Consider the following 18,663-nt stretch of genomic DNA (forward strand, 5'->3'; position numbering starts at 1 on the left):
GCAGTCCCGCATATCTGTAAGTAGAACTGGTCTTCAAACAGAAAATAGTTTTCCCTTAGTACTATGGATAAGAGGTCAAGGCACAGTTGGGTGAAGTTGTCATTACGATCTGAAGAAAGAAGAAGCTTCCTGACTGCAGTGATACCCAAGTCATGTTCAATAGAAGTGTACAGACTTTTTACGTCAAGGGTAACCAAAATACATTCAGAGGGTATGTTCGTAAATTGACTAATAGAATTAAGGAAGTGGCTAGTGTCCAGAATGAATGATTGGGTTTTTTTGGTTAATGGTATGAGAATCCTTTCAAGAAAGATAGAAATTGGGGCTAAAATGTAATCCGTAGAAGCCACTATTGGGCGGCCAGGGGGATTCATAAGGGATTTGTGAACCTTAGGTAAGGTATAGAAGACTGGGGTGACAGGGTTTTGGTTCACTAGAAATGTAGCTGTTTTTGAGTCAATGGTGTTCAGGGCTAGATGTTTCGTCAAAACTTGTTGTATTTTAGACCTAATCACTGGAGCTGGATCATGGGGAATCGGTTGGTATGTTGCAGTATCAGAGTTGGTGAAGAATTTCATTAGTGTAGTCTGTGTAATTTTGAACAACAATTGCCCCACCTTTGTCGGCGGGTTTTATTACAATTTGTTTGTTATTTTTAAGGGACTCAATCGCCTGTTTTTCAATGGAGGTAATGTTGCGATGTGTAGGTAATAAACCTTTGTGGTGTTGGTCTAGAATTTGGCTAATGTCCCTGTGTACAAGATCAATGAAGGCCTCAGTAGCATTAAAGGAGCGTGGAGAGTAGAAATTGCTAGGATTACGTAAGCCCAGATTGGATAGAGACATTTCGGGAGCAGGGCTCCCCCTGATGGAGGGACTCTGTTCCTTGTTGTTTCATGTTCAAGTCCAAAGTATGTCTTCAGACAAATGTTTCTGTAAAAGTGTTGAAGGTCTTGGGACAATTTAAAGTTGTCCCATGAGGGGGTAGGACAGAAGGACAGCCCCCGTTGGAGGATGGCTAGTTCTGCTGGGCTGAGAGTGTATGAAGATATGTTGAGAATCGAGTTGGTTGGTTTACCTGTGATCTTGTCATCATCCGGTCTGTGGCGTTTACGGGCGGCCCTCCTTGTCGGTCTCCTCCTGTATACTGGCCGTGTGCTCTGGTTGGTTGATGTTTCTGTAAAAAACGGTTCTGAGAGGAAGCAACAGTAGAGCTGTCGCTGTCCGTACTGCATGAGCCTGTATATCTGGGGTTGTAGTTTCTTCGCCAGGAGTCCGTATTGGTTTAATCCTTCCATTTGTATACTCGATCTTGGATGTAGTCATTGGAATCTCTCTGAAATTTCACTCTTTTCTCATCTTGTAGAACCTTGTGATTTTCCTCGACGGTTTTGTCTGTTTTAGTTTTCAGATTCTGCCACTCTGTGCTGGAGAGAGTTGAAGTCAGTTGTTCCTCAATTGAGGTAATTTTCTGTGCTATTTCGGTGATAGCTGTTTGGAGAGATTCAACGGTTAATAAAATGATGTCCAGGGAGCATTTATTGAGTATTTGTTTGAATTTCTCACAAAACTCCGAGAATAAGGTGGGTCTCAGATGGCACCTCAGGCCCTGTGGGATTCTGTTAAGTTTATGGTACTCAGCCAAGGTGGTTGTGTGTAAGTCATATGAGGTTAGACGCTTCCGTTCTCTCTCAGTCTCTGGTACGGATTTCCTGAACAGGAGTTCTGAGGAAGTCTCCTGATGTAATTACTCTTGATAGGATCCTGGATGCTGTCGTCTCATCAAATGCAAAGGTGTTAGTCAACATTGAGGGAGCTGGTGCAAAAGTCAACTTGAGTATCATAGAGAAGAGAAATACGTGCACTCTGGCTTTTTATGGTGGTGCTGACTGGACATGGAAGTATTCCCTCAGAGTGGCAGTGCCGCACAGGAGCCTGCTCATCACATACTGCTGCAGCCTGCATGTCGGGGTGGCTGGCGGGATGATGCGACCGCGCACTACAGGTGCGCTATGTATTATAATCACTGCCAGTCCTCCAGCAGCCCTGTGCAGCTGCTTAGGCACCAGCCCGGGGGGCATATGCATTCCTGCCACCTGGCCCAGCCCGCCCCTGGATGGGTCCCTGACCTGACTGCCTAGTGTGAACACTAGTGTTGAGCATTCCGATACCGCAAGTATCGGGTATCGGCCGATATTTGCTGTATCGGAATTGCGATACCGAGATCCGATACTTTTGTGGTATCGGGAATCGGAATCGGAAGTTCCCAGTGTATGGTTCCCAGGGTCTGAAGGAGAGGAAACTCTCCTTCAGGCCCTGGGATCCATATCCATGTAAAAAATAAAGAATTAAAATAAAAAATAGGGATATACTCACCCTCGGACGCGCCCTGGTAGTAACCGGCAGCCTTCTTTGCTTAAAATGAGCGCGTTCAGCACCTTCCATGACGTCACGGCTTCTGATTGGTCGCGTGCCGCTCATGTGACCGCCACGTGACCAATCACAAGCCGTGATGTCATTCTCAGGTCCTAAATTCCTAATTCTAGGAATTTAGGACCTGAGAATGACATCACGGCTTGTGATTGGTCGCGTGGCGGTCACATGAGCGGCACACGACCAATCAGAAGCCGTGACGTCATGGAAGGTGCTGAACGCGCTCATTTTAAGCAAAGGCGGCTGCCGGTTAACAGCGGTGAGGTGCAGGGGCCTCCGGAGAGGTGAGTATATCAATATTTTTTATTTTAATTCTTTATTTTACACATTAATATGGATCCCAGGGTCTGAAGGAGAATTTCCTCTCCTTCAGACCCTGGGAACCATCAGGATACCTTCCGATACTTGGTGTCCCATTGACTTGTATTGGTATCGGGTATCGGTATCAGCGATATCCGATACTTTTCGGGTATCGGCCGATACTATCCGATACCGATACTTTCAAGTATCGGACGGTATCGCTCAACACTAGTGAACACTTACCTCTGGTTTTGATGTGGTGGTCTCTTAATTTTTGCCAGAGCTGTAGATGATGTTTTCAGTGGTACCATGTTTATTTATATGTGTTTTTGATCGCGTTTTATTCCACTTTTTGTTCAGTGGTATGATGATAAAGCATTGTTTTTTCTCCTGTTTTTTTTAATTTTTTTATGGTGTTCACTAAAAGGATTAACTAGTGGGACAGTTTTATAGGTTAGCAGAAACAAAATGAAAAGAGGTCCACTCAACTGGTAAATGTATAGAGTCCTAAAGCCCAGAGCTCACATGGATGAGGGCTGAGCAGCAGGTGCAGGAACAGAGCAAGGTAAGTTGAATCCAGCGAGAGACTGTGACTTTGTAATAAAATATAGCTTTTAATGAGCCATTTAAAATCAGAATATCACCAGTAGTGCTCCACCGAATATAACATTGCACATAATAGCATCGTACACACAGTGCAGCATTAGGACCAACGCGTTTCGCCTTGCATCTTAATCATGGTAAGTGCATGGCAATACTGAAGACATTTATATAGTCTTCCAAACTGACTGCTCCAGGTACTCAAATCAGGAGAATATCCTGGGAGCTCTTAAAGAGACAGCTGCATAGAAACCAAAAGAACATATATATTCAAAAAACACATATGTATGAAGGATAAAAGAGAATAATGTACATATAAAAACAATCATAGAAAAGCCTAAAATAGAGAAAAAATTTAAGCAGACTCAATATTGTGAATGAGGTTTTGTCTGTGGTTGAGACCATGCAGTATTCTAGTTTCCAATGTGAATATCCATAATGCTTCTCTGTTGAGTAGTTTGCGTCTGTGATCTCCACCTCTGCATGGTCTATACACCTTTTCTATACCACAAAATTTGAGACCGCTTACATCACCTTTATGAACATGTGCAAAGTGTTTCATGTTCACAGCGTCGGACTGGAGCACCTTGGGCCCACCAGAGAAAATCATTCTCGGGGCCCACTATGCAGCTACCTAGAAATACAAGACCACCAATTGTGTGGTAAAACACGCTAATATCAGGGTATAATATAAGGTAGTACACATCTTAATTATGTAGCAGGTGTTGGGGTAGAATCATAGAGGGGTAGCCCCCTCATAAAATATAATGTCACCCCCTGAGAGAATAATGCAGCCCCACCACAGAATATAATGCAGTCCCCCCATAGCGTACACTGTAGACCCCTCATATAGTAATATGGAGCCCCCAGAATATAATGTAGTCTCCTGAGAGAATAATGCAGCCCCACCACAGAATAAAATGCAGCCCCCATAAAGTATACTGTAGCCCCCTCATATAGTATGATGTAGGCCCTCAGAATATAATGTAGTCCCCTGAGAATAATGCAGTCCCCCCACAGAATATAATGTAGCCCCCCTCGCAAAGTATAATACAGCCCCTCTCCACCACCATCATTGTCCTCATCACCACCTCCATCATTGCCTTCTTCTCCCCCACCACTGCCAATTCCACTATCTCCATCACTGCCTCCTCCCCCACATAATTGCCCATTTCATCACCTCCATCATTGCCTCCCCCACCACCATCATTGCCCATCACCTCCATCATTGCCCATCACCTCCATCATTGCCTGCCCCACCGCCATCATTGCCCATCACCTCCATCATTGCCTCCCCCACCATCATTGCTTACCACCACCATCATTGCCTATTGCCTCCATCATTGCCTCCCCCACCACCATCATTGCCCATCACCTCCATTGTTGCCTGCCCCCACCACCATCATTGCCCATCACCTCCATCATTGCCTCCCCACCATCATTGCTTATCGCCACCATCATTGCCTCCCCACCACCATCATTGCCCATCACCTCCATCATTGCCCATCACCTCCATCATTGCCTAATCACCTCCATCATTGCCCATCACCTCCATCATTGCCTCCCCCATCACCGCCATCATTGCCTCCCCCACCATCATTGCCCAATCGCCTCCATCATTGCCTCCTCTCACCTTCATTGCCCATCACCTCCAACATTGCCCATCACTTCTATTGTTGCCTCCCCTCACCATCATTGCCCCCCCACCATCATTGCCCACCACCTCCATCATTGTCTCCCCCCACCGCCATCATTGCCCATCACCTCCATCACTGTCTCCCCCCACCGTCATCATTGCCCATCGCCTGCACTATTGCATCCCCCACCAATATCATTGTGCTTCCCCACCAACACACAGACACAGGCACACTCACGCATGCACACACACACAGGCACACTCACACACAGACACGCAGGCACACTCACACACAGACACGCAGGCACACTCACACACAGGCACACACAGGCACACTCACACACAGACACAGGCTGCTGCACACTCACACACACTCACACAGGCACACTCACACACAGACACGCAGGCACACACACACAGACACGCAGGCACACTCACACACAGGCACACTCACACACAGGCACACACACACAGACACAGGCTGCTGCACACTCACACACACTCACACAGGCACACTCACACACAGACACGCAGGCACACTCACACACAGGCTGCTGCACACTCACACACAGACACAGGCACACTCACACACAGACACACACACAGGCACACACACAGACACACTCACACACAGACACGCAGGCACACTCACACAGACACAGGCTGCTACACAGGCTGCTGCACACTCACACAGACACACTCACACACAGACACAGGCTGCTACACACTCACACAGACACACTCACACACAGACACAGGCTGCTACACACTCACACAGACACACTCACACACAGGCACACTCACACACAGACACAGGCTGCTGCACACTCACACACAGAGACAGGCTGCTGCACACTCACACACAGACACAGGCACAGACACACTCACACACAGACACGCAGGCACACTCACACAGCACAGCTCACCTCCCTCCCTGCAGCCTCTTCTTTGCCGGCAGCTTTCTGTGAGACAGCGTGCTGGATGATGACGTCATCCAGCTGGGCTGTCTCAGACAGGAAGCAGGACGCCGGGATGTGCTGCTGCTGCTGCCAGGAGGTGAACTGCGCTGTGTGTCTGACTCTGTGTGCCTGTGTATGAGGTGCGGACGGTGCGTGTGTGTGGTGCGGCGGTGGGCCTTTACATGCGGGCAGCGTTAGCCTCACCCTGCGGCTAACACTGCCCGCTATTAAAGAAAAAATGGTATTCACGCTTCTCCACGCCCATAGGGGCGTGGAGAAGCGTGAATATTCATTTTGGTTTAGCAGTGGGGACAGGATCCTGTCTCCAGCTGCTGCTAGGCTGGCACAGGGCGGGCCCCCTTGACTCAGGAGCCCCATAGCCACTGGCTTGGGGCCCCTGGAGCAGTGGGGGCCCTTGAAGCAGTGGGGGCCCTAGGCAGCTGCTGGCAAGTATGCCAGCAGGTGTCAGTGCCTGGGCCCACCGGAGAATCCTCCGGTTCTCCGGTGGGCCAGCCTGAGCCTGCATGTTCATATACATCATATATACTGAAGTTTACAGGTAGTGCATCCTATGAGATAAATAATGAATGTGCCAGTTACAATTTATGATATCATCTATGTGAGGAGTGGTAGAATTATGTAGAGATTGAAATGTATTAGTTTTAACCCCTTTCTGCCATTGGACGTACTATTCCGTCCATGTGGGGTGGGCCCTAATTCCCAAGGACGGAATAGTACGTCCAGCGCGATCGGCCGCGCTCACGGTGGGATCGCGGCCGGGTGTCAGCTGCCCATCGCAGCTGACATCTGGCACTATGTGCCAGGAGTGGTCACGGACCGCCCCTGGCACATTAACCCCCGGCACACCGCGATCAAACATGATCGCGGTGTGCCAGCGGTACAGGGAAGCATCGCGCAGGGAGGGGGCTCCCTGCGGGCTTCCCTGAGACCCCCGGAGCATTGTGATGTGATCGCGTTGCTGCGAGGGTCTCTTACCTCCTATCCCTGCAGGCCCCGGATCCAAAATGGCTGCGGGGCTGCATCTGGGTCCTGCAGGGATTACTTCCGGGTGCAGACCAGGCTCTGGTAAGCCTGCGGCGCTGGAACTCAGATCGGTGATCTGACAGAGTGCTGTGCAAACTGTCAGATCAGCGATCTGTGATGTCCCCCCCTGGGACAAAGTAAAAAAGTAAAAAAAAAAAAAACATATGTGTAAAAAAAAAAAAAAAAAAATCCTAAATAAAGAAAAAAAAAATATTCCCATAAATACATTTCTTTATCTAAATAAAAAACAAACATTAAAAGTACACATATTTAGTATCGCCGCGTCCGTAATGACGCCACCTATAAAACTATATCACTAGTTAACCCCTTCAGTGAACACCGTAAAAGAAAAAAAAATGAGGCAAAAAACAATGCTTTATTCTCATACCGCCAAACAAAAAGTGGAATAACACGCGATCAAAAAGACAGATATAAATAACCATGGTACCGCTGAAAACGTCATCTTGTCCCGCAAAAAATGAACCACCACACAGCATCATAAGCAAAAAAAAAAAAAAGTTATAGTCCTCAGAATAAAGCAATGACAAAATAATTATTTTTTTCTATAAAATAGTTTTTATCGTATAAAAGCGCCAAAACATAAAAAAAGATATAAATGAGGTATCGCTGTAATCGTACTGACCCGAAGAATAAAACTGCTTTATCAATTTTACCAAACGCAGAACGGTATAAACGCCTCCCCCAAAAGAAATTCATGAATAGCTGGTTTTTGGTCATTCTGCCTCACAAAAATCGGAATAAAAAGCGATCAAAAAATCTCCCGTGCCCAAACATGTTACCAATAAAAACGTCAACTCGTCCCGCAAAAAACAAGACCTCACGTGACTCAAATATGGAAAAATTATAGCTCTCAAAATGTGGTAACGCAAAAAATATTTTTTGCAATAAAAAGCGTCTTTCAGTGTGTGACGGCTGCCAATCATAAAAATCCGATAAAAAACCCGCTATAAAAGTAAATCAAACCCCCCTTCATCACCCTCTTAGTTAGGGAAAAATTAAAAAAATTTAAAAAATGTATTTATTTTCATTTACCCATTAGGGTTAGGGCTAGGGTTAGGGTTAGGGCTAGGGTTGGGGCTAGGGTTGGGGCTAGGGTTAAGGCTACAGTTATGGTTGGGGCTAAAGTTAGGGTTAGGGTTGGGGCTAAAGTTAGGGTTAGGGTTTGGATTACATTTACGGTTGGGAATAGGGTTGGGATTAGGGTTAGGCGTGTGTCTGGGTTAGAGGTGTGGTTAGCGTTACCATTGGGATTAGGGTTAGGGGTGTGTTTGGATTAGGGTTTCAGTTATAACTGGGGGGTTTCCACTGTTTAGGCACATCAGGGGCTCTCCAAACGCGACATGGCGTCCGATCTCAATTCCAGCCAATTCTGCATTGAAAAAGTAAAACAGTGCTCCTTCCCTTCCGAGCTCTCCCGTGCGCCCAAACAGGGGTTTACCCCAACATATGGGGTATCAGCGTACTCGGAACACATTGGAGAACAACTTTTGGGGTCCAATTTCTCCTGTTACCCTTGGGAAAATACAAAACTGGTGGCTAAAAATTAATTTTTGTGGAAAAAAAAATATTTTTTATTTGCACGGCTCTGCGTTATAAACTGGGGGGGTCAAAGCTCTCACAACACATCTAGATGAGTTCCTTAGGGGGTCTACTTTCCAAAAAGGTGTCACTTGTGGGGGGTTTATACTGTTTAGGTACATTAGGGGCTCTGCAAACGCAATGTGATGCCTGCAGACCATTCCATCTAAGTCTGCATTCCAAATGGCGCTCCTTCCCTTCCGAGCCCTCCCATGCGCCCAAACGGTGGTTCCCCCCCACATATGGAGTATCAACTTACTCAAGACAAATTGAACAACAACTTTTGGGGTCCAATTTCTCCTGTTACCCTTGGGAAAATACAAAACTGGGGGCTAAAAAATAATTTTTGGGGGAAATTTTTATTTTTATTTTCACGGCTCTGCGTTATAAACTGTAGTGAAACACTTGGGGGTTCAAAGTTCTCACAACACAACTAGACAACTAGATAAGTTCCTTGGGGGGTCTAGTTTCCAATATTGGGTCACTTGTGGGGGGTTTCTACTGTTTAGGTACATTAGGGGCTCTGCAAACGCAATGTGACGCCTGCAGACCAATCCATCTAAGTCTGCATTCCAAATGATGCTCCTTCCCTTCCGAGCTCTGCTATGCGCTCAAACGGTGGTTCCCCCTCACATATCAGGTATCAGCGTACTCAGGACAAATTGGAAAACAATATTTATGGTCCAATTTCTCCTGTTACCTTTGGAAAAATACAAAACTGGGGGCTAAAAAATAATTTTTGTGGAAAAAAAACATTTTTTATTTGCACGGCTCTGCATTATAAACTGTAGTGAAACACTTGGGGGTTCAAAGCTCCCACAACACATCTAGATAAGTTCCTTAGGGGGTCTACTTTCCAAAATGGTGTCACTTGTTGGGGGGTTTTACTGTTTAGGTACATTAGGGGCTCTGCAAATGCAATGTGACGCCTGCAGACCATTCCATCTAAGTCTGCATTCCAAATGGCGCTCCATCCCTTCTGAGCCCTCCCATGTGCCCAAACGCTGGTTCCCCCCCACATATAGGGTATCAGCGTACTCAGGACAAATTGGACAACAACTTTTGTGGTCCAATTTCTCCTGTTACCCTCGGGAAAATACAAAACTGGGGGCTAAAAAATAATTTTTGTGGGAAAAAATTTTTGTTTCATTTTTACGGTTCTGCATTATAAACTTCTGTGAAGCACTTGGTGGGTCAAAGTGCTCACCACACATCTAGATAAGTTCCCTAGGGGGTCTACTTTCCAAAATGGTGTCAATTGTGGGGGGTTTCAATGTTTAGGCACATCAGTGGCTCTCCAAACGCAACATGGCGTCCCATCTCAATTCCTGTCAATTTTGTAGTGAAAAGTCAAACGGCGCTCCTTCCCTTCCGAGCTCTCCCATGCGCCCAAACAGTGGTTTACCCCCACATATGGGGTATCAGCGTACTCAGGACAAATTGTACAACAACTTTTGAGGTCCAATTTCTTCTTTTACCTTTGGAAAAATAAAAAATTGGGGGTGAAAATATAATTTTTGTGAAAAAAATATGATTTTTTATTTTTACGGTTCTGCATTATAAACTTCTGTGAAGCACTTGGTGGGTCAAAGTGCTCACCACACATCTAGATAAGTTCCTTAGGGGGTCTCCTTTCCAAAATGGTGTCACTTGTGGGGGGTTTCAATGTTTAGGCACATCAGGGGCTCTCCAAACGCAACATGGCGCCCCATCTCAATTCCTGTCAATTTTGCATTGAAAAGTCAAACGGCGCTCCTTCCCTTCCGAGCTATCCCATGTGGCCAAACAGTGGTTTACCCCCACATATGGGGTATCATCGTACTCAGGACAAATTGTACAACAACTTTTGGGGTCCAATTTCTTCTCTTATCCTTGGGAAAATAAAAAATTGGGGGCGAAAAAATAATTTTTGTGAAAAAATATGATTTTTTATTTTTACGGTTCTGCATTATAAACTTCTGTGAAGCACTTGGTGGGTCAAATTGCTCACCACACCTCTAGATAAGTTCCTTGGGGGGTCTACTTTCCAAAATGGTGTCACTTGTGGGAGGTTTCAAAGTTTAGGCACATCAGGGGCTCTCCAAACTCAACATGGCGTCCCATCTCAATTCCAGTCAATTTTGCATTCAAAAGTCAAATGGCGCTCCTTCGCTTCCGAGCTCTGTCATGCGCCTAAACAGTGGTTTACCCCCACATATGGCGTATCGGCGTACTCAGGACAAATTGTACAACAACTTTTGGGGTCCATTTTCTCCTGCTACCCTTGGTAAAATAAAACAAATTGAAGCTGAAGTAAATTTTGTGTGAAAAAAAGTTAAATGTTCATTTTTATTTAAACATTCCAAAAATTCCTGTGAAACACCTGAAGGGTTAATAAACTTCTTGAATGTGGTTTTGAGCACATTGAGGGGTGCAGTTTTTAGAATGGTGTCACACTTGGGTATTTTCTATCATATAGACCCCTCAAAACTACTTCAAATGAGATGTGGTCCCTAAAAAAAATAGTGTTGTAAAAATGAGAAATTGCTGGTCAACTTTTAACCCTTATAACTCCCTAACAAAAAAAAATTTTGGTTCCAAAATTGTGCTTATGTAAAGTAGACATGTGGGAAATGTTACTTATTAAGTATTTTGTGAGACATATCACTGTGATTTAATTGCATAAAAATTCAAATTTGGAAAATTGCTAAATTTTCAAAATTTTCGCCAAATTTCCATTTTTTTCACAAATAAACGCAGGTAATATCAAAGAAATTTGACCACTATCATGAAGTACAATATGTCACGAGAAAACATTGTCAGAATCACCAGGATCCGTTGAAACGTTCCAGAGTTATAACCTCATAAAGGGACAGTGGTCAGAATTGTAAAAATTGGCCTGGTCATTAACGTGCAAACCACCCTTGGGGGTGAAGGGGTTAAATACATGAGGACAGGCTATGCAACGCTTAGTGCCACATCCAAAAAAGCCCTTTAGGTCTAGTCAGGTTTTTGCCTCCTGAACGTTAACTGGACTAATAACTACAAAATAGACTAGGTGACAATAAGGACCCTAAAGTAGGAGCTTTTCTCACTACATACCGTATGTTGTTATTAAGTACATAATCTTGATTTAACACTTTTCTGACATTGCACGTAATAATCCTTCCATGTGACCTGGGCCTATTTGACCAGCAACTGAATATTTTGTCATTTTATTTAATGCAACACTACGACCGAAGTTGAGGTGATCTCATTAAAATTCCATGGCAATCTTACCTCTGGGTAGATGATGTCTTCATCTTGGTGGGTGTTGCCGCCCTCCCGCAACCACGTTCACTGTGATTAGCTGTTCAATTCTGAGCAGCCAATCGCAGCATTTCTAAGTATTTCAGGCAATAAAATAGCCTTAAATACTGACATCCCAGCCTATGATGGTGCTCCAAGAACATCGCTCATAGGCTACTGCGTGGCATTGCCAGGCATGGCCTGGACTCACTGATTGGTGCGATCGACGATTACATTGATCGCACCAATCAGAGGGCACAGCCACGCTGTGACCGCGCAGTGACCTGCCTAGGATTGGAGCTGTAAGAGCACCGATCCTATCACGGGAGGAGTTATAAGTGTCACTCACCGATGCAATCTCCCGGGAAGATGGGTCCCGGAGAGAGCCTCAAGCTCCCAGGAACACAGGGCATGCGAGACTGGAGAGAGATTGCTTCAGGCCTGACAGGACCTGAAGCACCTGACTGCTGGGGGCCATAGCCTAAGCTCCAGGGAGCTAGGAGCTGAAGGAAGACTGCTAGAAAGGTAACTATAGGACAGAGCTACCAAGGGGCAAAGACCGGGACGTAAACCAGATCACGCCGAGGTCAGAGCATGGGATAGCACAATGGTACAAAGGGACTAGACAGAACGGATAGTAATGGCCAAGCAGAGGTCAATACCAAATGGACAGAGAAAGTACAGAGACAGAATCCAACAAACAGTATCCAGAAAACAGACCGAGTCAAAAACCAATGAATCAGGCAAACCAGCACGCGGCACAAAACACACTCAGCGGTCAACACACTCAGTCAAGGGCGAAAGTATCACTGACAAGGGAAATTCCCATATGCAGGCTATAAAAAGTCCACCCAGGATCAGAGTGAGGCTACGGGAATTAACCCTAGAAGAACCAACAGACAAACTGCCACGATTCACACAGTGCTGCCAACAGTAGGTCACGGATCCCAACAATATGTCAGGGATCCCGGGGAGGATACCTTTGTCGTCCCCACTACTCACACCAATTTGTCACGAACAGGGGTTGTTTTGGTTGCCCCTGGTTCCTTCTTAATGGGATTTATCTATATCCCACTTCCCAGTTCCGGTTTGGAACTTGCAGCTCTCTAGTTCCTCAGACATGGATTCTGCAGATTACAGCGCTAATGAAGATGTGAACTAAAGTTACAATACTGAGAACAATACATATCACTGTAGACCAAGAAGACAGCATTCAAAAAACGCAAGAGGCGCGGGGGCCGCAAGCATGGCAGTAAACACAAGAATGGCTACCCGCAACAGGAAATAATACCATCTTCTCAAGGTGATTTTTCTAATGTTTTAAATATTTCGAGTTGCAATCTCACAGTGGAACAATTACAAGTTCTCTCTCTAGGATTGAAATTTGCACCTGATCGACGATTTGATCTGTTTCACATACTGTTGGATATTAATAGATTCATCCCCAATTTAACTGTTAAGAGACATTTTTTTGATAGTGAATCAGGAGCTACAACTATGGAATCCAACATTCAGAATGAATATTGTGGTTTGATGTTTAATGAACAATGTGCTTTAAAAAATTTAAATGAGCTAAATATGATCAATTTATCCAATCATAAAGATGTATGTCAAGCTGATCAACTATGCAAAAAAAATTCCAGGTTTTATCCTGTTCAATCAAGAGTAGAGTGCATGGACAGATTTCAAACTGTTATTGAACGGGAACTGAGATCTCTAGACATGTGTGTTAAACAAAAGGTGCATACTGGCAATCTTAATTATAAGCAGCGCAAAGCTATTCAAGAGATCAAAAATATGAAAGAAACAGTTGTAAGAAAAGCAGACAAGGGTGGCCTAATTGTGGTGATGGATACTGTTACATATAGAAATCAGATGAATGATTTATTAAATGATAAAACCACATATAAAAAATTATCCACAGATCCCACAGTCTCTTTTAAAAAAGAGCTGTTTTGTCTGGCGGATGAAGGTGTAGCACTGGGTGTGCTGACTAAAACACCATCCTGTCATCCCCACTATATATGGTTTACCCAAAGTCCATAAGGAAATTGTACCCCCTCCAATGCGTCCTATTATTTCTAGTGTAGGATCTCTGACTGAGCACCTTAGTCAATGGGTGAATTCTTTGTTGCAGCTTTTAGTTATGCGAGTTCCAGGTTTTTGAGAGATTCTAAAGATGTTTTATATCAACTCTCCAATATTACATGGAAGGAGAATTTCCATTGGATTGGGTGTGATGTCATTTCTCTTTACACGTCTATACAACAGAATGTCATTATTCAAGCGTTAGAATTCCATCTAGATAAATACAGTAATTACACTAAAGATCTATGTAATTTTATAATGCAAGCTGTATTTTTTCTGATGAATCATAATTATTTTTCTTTTGAGCGACAGTTTTATCTTCAATGTAAGGGAGTTTCTATGGGCGGTAAGCACTCACCTTCGATAGCCAATTTGGTTATGTCCTACTGGGAGGAACTGTTTTTGTATTCTGATGATAACCCTTTTCTGTCTGATGTGTTCTGGTATGGCAGATACATAGATGATACACTCCTTATTTGGAGTGGTAATGTGTCTGCCATACCAGAGCTTCTGAGTTATTTTAACTCAAATGCGCTTAATATTCGTTTTACATGCAGTACTGATCCCCATACGATTGCATTCTTGGATCTTGCACTATGTGGCACTGTTGATGAGACTATCACCACTTCTATGTATTACAAACCTCTATCTGGTAACAGCATTCTACATGCTTCTAGTAGCCACCCAAGTCACACTATTAAGTCAATACCAGTAGGTGATTTAAAAAGAATCACCAGAAATTGTAGTGATGCTCTGGATTTAAGACAGGAGATAGATACATGTTGTGAAAAATTAAGAGAGGGGATATCCTAATTGGTCGCTAAATAGGGCTAGGACAATTGTTCAAAAGAAAAAACGATGTGATATGATAATACCAAAAGAAAACAATAGTAGCAATACTGAGAATCAAAAAGTGATTTGCTCTACTCAATATAGCCCTTAACCCCTTCATGACCCAGCCTATTTTGGCCTTAATGACCTTGCCGTTTTTTGCAATTCTGACCAGTGTCCCTTTATGAGGTAATAACTCCGGAACGCTTCAATGGATCCTAGCGATTCTGAGATTGTTTTTTCGTGACATATTGGGCTTCATGATAGTGGTAAATTTAGGTCGATAATTTCTCAGTTTATTTGTGAAAAAAATGGAAATTTGGCAAAAAATTTGAAAATTTCGCAATTTTCACATTTTGAATTTTTATTCTGTTAAACCAGAGAGTTATGTGACACAAAATAGTTAATAAATAACGTTTCCCACATGTCTACTTTACATCAGCACAATTTTGGAAACAATTTTTTTTTTTTGCTAGGAAGTTATAAGGGTTAAAATTTGACCAGTGATTTCTCATTTTTACAACAAAATTTACAAAACCATTTTTTTTAGGGACCACCTCACATTTGAAGTCATTTTGAGGGTTCTATATGGCTGAAAATACCCAAAAGTGACACCATTCTAAAAACTGCACCCCTCAAGGTGCTCAAAACCACATTCGAGAAGTTTATTAACCCTTCAGGTGTTTCACAGCAGCAGAAGCAACATGGAAGTAAAAAATGAACATTTAACTTTTTAGTCACAAAAATGATCTTTTAGCAACAATTTTTTTATTTTCCCAAGGGTAAAAGGAGAAACTGGACCACGGACGTTGTTGTCCAATTTGTCCTGAGTACGCTGATACCTCATATGTGGGGGTAAACCACTGTTTGGGCGCACGGCAGGGCTCGGAAGGGAAGGAGCGCCATTTGACTTTTTGAATGAAAAATTGGCTCCAATCTTTAGCGGACACCATGTCACGTTTGGAGAGCCCCCGTGTGCCTAAACATTGGAGCTCCCCCACAAGTGACCCCATTTTGGAAACTAGACCCCCCAAGGAACTTATCTAGAAGCATAGTGAGCACTTTAAACCCCCAGGTGCTTCACAAATTGATCCGTAAAAATGAAAAAGTACTTTTTTTTCACAAAAAAATTATTTTAGCCTCAATTTTTTCATTTTCACATGGGCAACAGGATAAAATGGATCCTAAATTTTGTTGGGCAATTTCTCCTGAGTACACCAATACCTCACATGTGGGGGTAAACCACTGTTTGGGCACATGGTAAGGCTCGGAAGGGAAGGAGCGCCATTTGACTTTTTGAATGAAAAATTATCTCCATCGTTAGCGGACACCATGTCGCGTTTGGAAAGTCCCTGTGTGCCTAAACATTAGAGCTCCTCCACAAGTGACCCCATTTTGGAAACTAGACCCCCCAAGGAACTCATCTAGAGGCATAGTGAGCACTTTAAACCCCCAGGTGCTTCACAAATTGATCCGCAAAAATGAAAAAGTACTTTTTTTTCACACAAAATTTCTTTTAGCCTCAATTCTTCATTTTCACATGGGCAACAGGATAAAATGGATCCTAAAATTTGTTGGGCAATTTCTCCTGAGTATGCCGATACCTCATATGTGGGTGTAAACCACTGTTTGGGTGCACGGCAAGGCTCGGAAGGGGAGGCGTGCCATTTGACTTTTTGAATGGAAAATTAGCTCCAATCGTTAGCGGACACCATGTCGCGTTTGGAGAGCCCCTGTGTGCCTAAACATTGGAGCTCCCCTACAAGTGACCCCATTTTGGAAACTAGACCCCCCAAGGAACTTATCTAGATGCATAGTGAGCACTTACAACCCCCAGGTGCTTCACAGAAGTTTATAACGCAGAGCCGTGAAAATAAAAAAATACTTTTTCTTTCCTCAAAAATTATTTTTAGCCCAGAATTTTTTATTTTCCCAAGGATAATAGGAGAAATTGGACCCCAAATGTTGTTGTCCAGTTTGTCCTGAGTACGATGATACCCCATATGTGGGGGTAAACCACTGTTTGGGCGCACGGCAGGGCTCGGAAGGGAAGGCACGCCATTTGGCTTTTTGAATGGAAAATTAGCTCCAATCATTAGCGGACACCATGTCGCGTTTGGAGAGCCCCTGTGTGCCTAAACATTGGAGCTCCAGCACAAGTGACCCCATTTTGGAAACTAGACCTCCAAGGGAACTAATTTAGATGTGTGTTGAGCACTTTGAACCCCCAAGTGCTTCACAGAAGTTTATAACGCAGAGCCATGAAAATAAAAAATAATTTTTCTTTTCTCAAAAATGATTTTTTAGCCCACAATTTTTTATTTTCCCAAGGGTAACAGGAGAAATTGGACCCCAAAAGTTGTTGTACAGTTTCTCCTGAGTACGCTGATACCCCATATGTGGGGGTAAACCATTGTTTTGGCACACGTCGGGGTTCGGAAGGGAAGTAGTGACGTTTTGAAATGCAGACTTTGATGGAATGCTCTGCGGGCGTCAGGTTGCGTTTGCAGAGCCCCTGATGTGCTTAAACAGTAGGAACTCCCCACAAGTGACTCCATTTTGGAAACTAGACCCCCAAGGGAACTTATCTAGATGTGTGGTGAGCACTTTGAACCCCCAAGTGCTTCACAGAAGTTTATAACGCAGAGCCGTGAAAATAATAAACGTGTTTCCTTTCCTCAAAAATATTTTTTTAGCCCAGAATTTTTTATTTTTGCAAGAGTAACAGGAGAAATTGGACCCCAAAAGTTGTTGTCCAGTTTCTCCTGAGTACGCTGATACCCCATATGTGGGGGTAAACCACTGTTTGGGCACATGCCGGGGCTCGGAAGGGAAGTAGTGACGTTTTGAAATGCAGACTTTGATGGAATGGTCTGCGGGCGTCACATTGCATTTGCAGAGCCCTTGATGTGCCTAAACAGTAGAAACACCCCACAAGTGACCCCATTTTGGAAACTAGACCCCCAAGGAACTAATCTAGATGTGTGGTGAGCACTTTCAACCCCCAAGTACTTCACAGAAGTTTATAACGCAGAGCCGTGAAAATAAAAAATAATTGTTCTTTCCTCAAAAATTATGTTTTAGCAAGTAATTTTTTATTTTTGCAAGGGTAACAGGAGAAATTGGACCCCAACAGTTGTTGCCCAGTTTGTCCTGAGTACGCTGGTACCCCAAATGTGGGGGTAAACCACTGTTTGGGCGCACGTCGGGGCTTGGAAGGGCGGGAGCACCATTTGACTTTTTGAACGCAAGATTGGCTGGAATCAATGGTGGCGCCATGTTGCGTTTGGAGACCCCTGATGTGCCTAAACAGTGGAAACCCCTCAATTCTAACTTCAACACTAACCCCAACACACCCCTAATCCTAATCCCAACTGTAGCCATAACCCTAATCACAACCCTAACCCCAACACACCCCTAACCGCAACACACCCGTAACCCTAATTCCAACCCTAATCCTAACCCTAATCCCAACCGTAACCCTAATCCCAACCCTAACCACAACTGTAACCCCAACACACCCCTAACCCTATCCGTAACCCTAACCACAAGCCTGTTGTGAATTTACCTTTTGGCTCCCTCTAGTGGCTACTAGTGTTTTTACTCTGGGTATGTCTATCATTCCTTGTATGCTCACCTGGGTCGTTAGGTCAGGGGTGTTGCTATATTAGCTCCCTGGACCTTCAGTTTAATGCCTGGCAACGTTGATATCAGAGCTAATCTGTAGTGCTCTTCTCTACTGATCCTGGTTCCTGCTTGATTAAGCTAAGTCTGCTTTCTTGCTTTTTGCTATTGTTTTTGTTTGCATTTTTTGTCCAGCTTGTACATAATCTGTATCCTATCCTTGCTGGAAGCTCTAGGGAGGCTGGAGTTCTCCCCCCGGGCCGTTAGACGGTTCGGGGGTTC

At 44.1% G+C, this 18,663-nt stretch overlaps 1 protein-coding gene across 1 annotated transcript in view; it reads right to left on the reverse strand.

Annotated features, from left to right (window-relative positions):
• Positions 1–1,285: 1,285 nt before the first annotated feature.
• LOC143775093 (uncharacterized) overlaps positions 1,286–18,663 on the reverse strand; it is a 184,014-nt gene continuing 166,636 nt past the window's right edge. The window contains exon 14 of the mRNA XM_077262932.1: positions 1,286–1,491. Coding sequence (XP_077119047.1) covers positions 1,286–1,491 — 206 coding nt within the window. The remainder of the gene's footprint in view (positions 1,492–18,663) is intronic.

Source organism: Ranitomeya variabilis, chromosome 5 (genome assembly GCF_051348905.1).
Source record: "Ranitomeya variabilis isolate aRanVar5 chromosome 5, aRanVar5.hap1, whole genome shotgun sequence".
NCBI lineage: Eukaryota > Metazoa > Chordata > Amphibia > Anura > Dendrobatidae > Ranitomeya > Ranitomeya variabilis.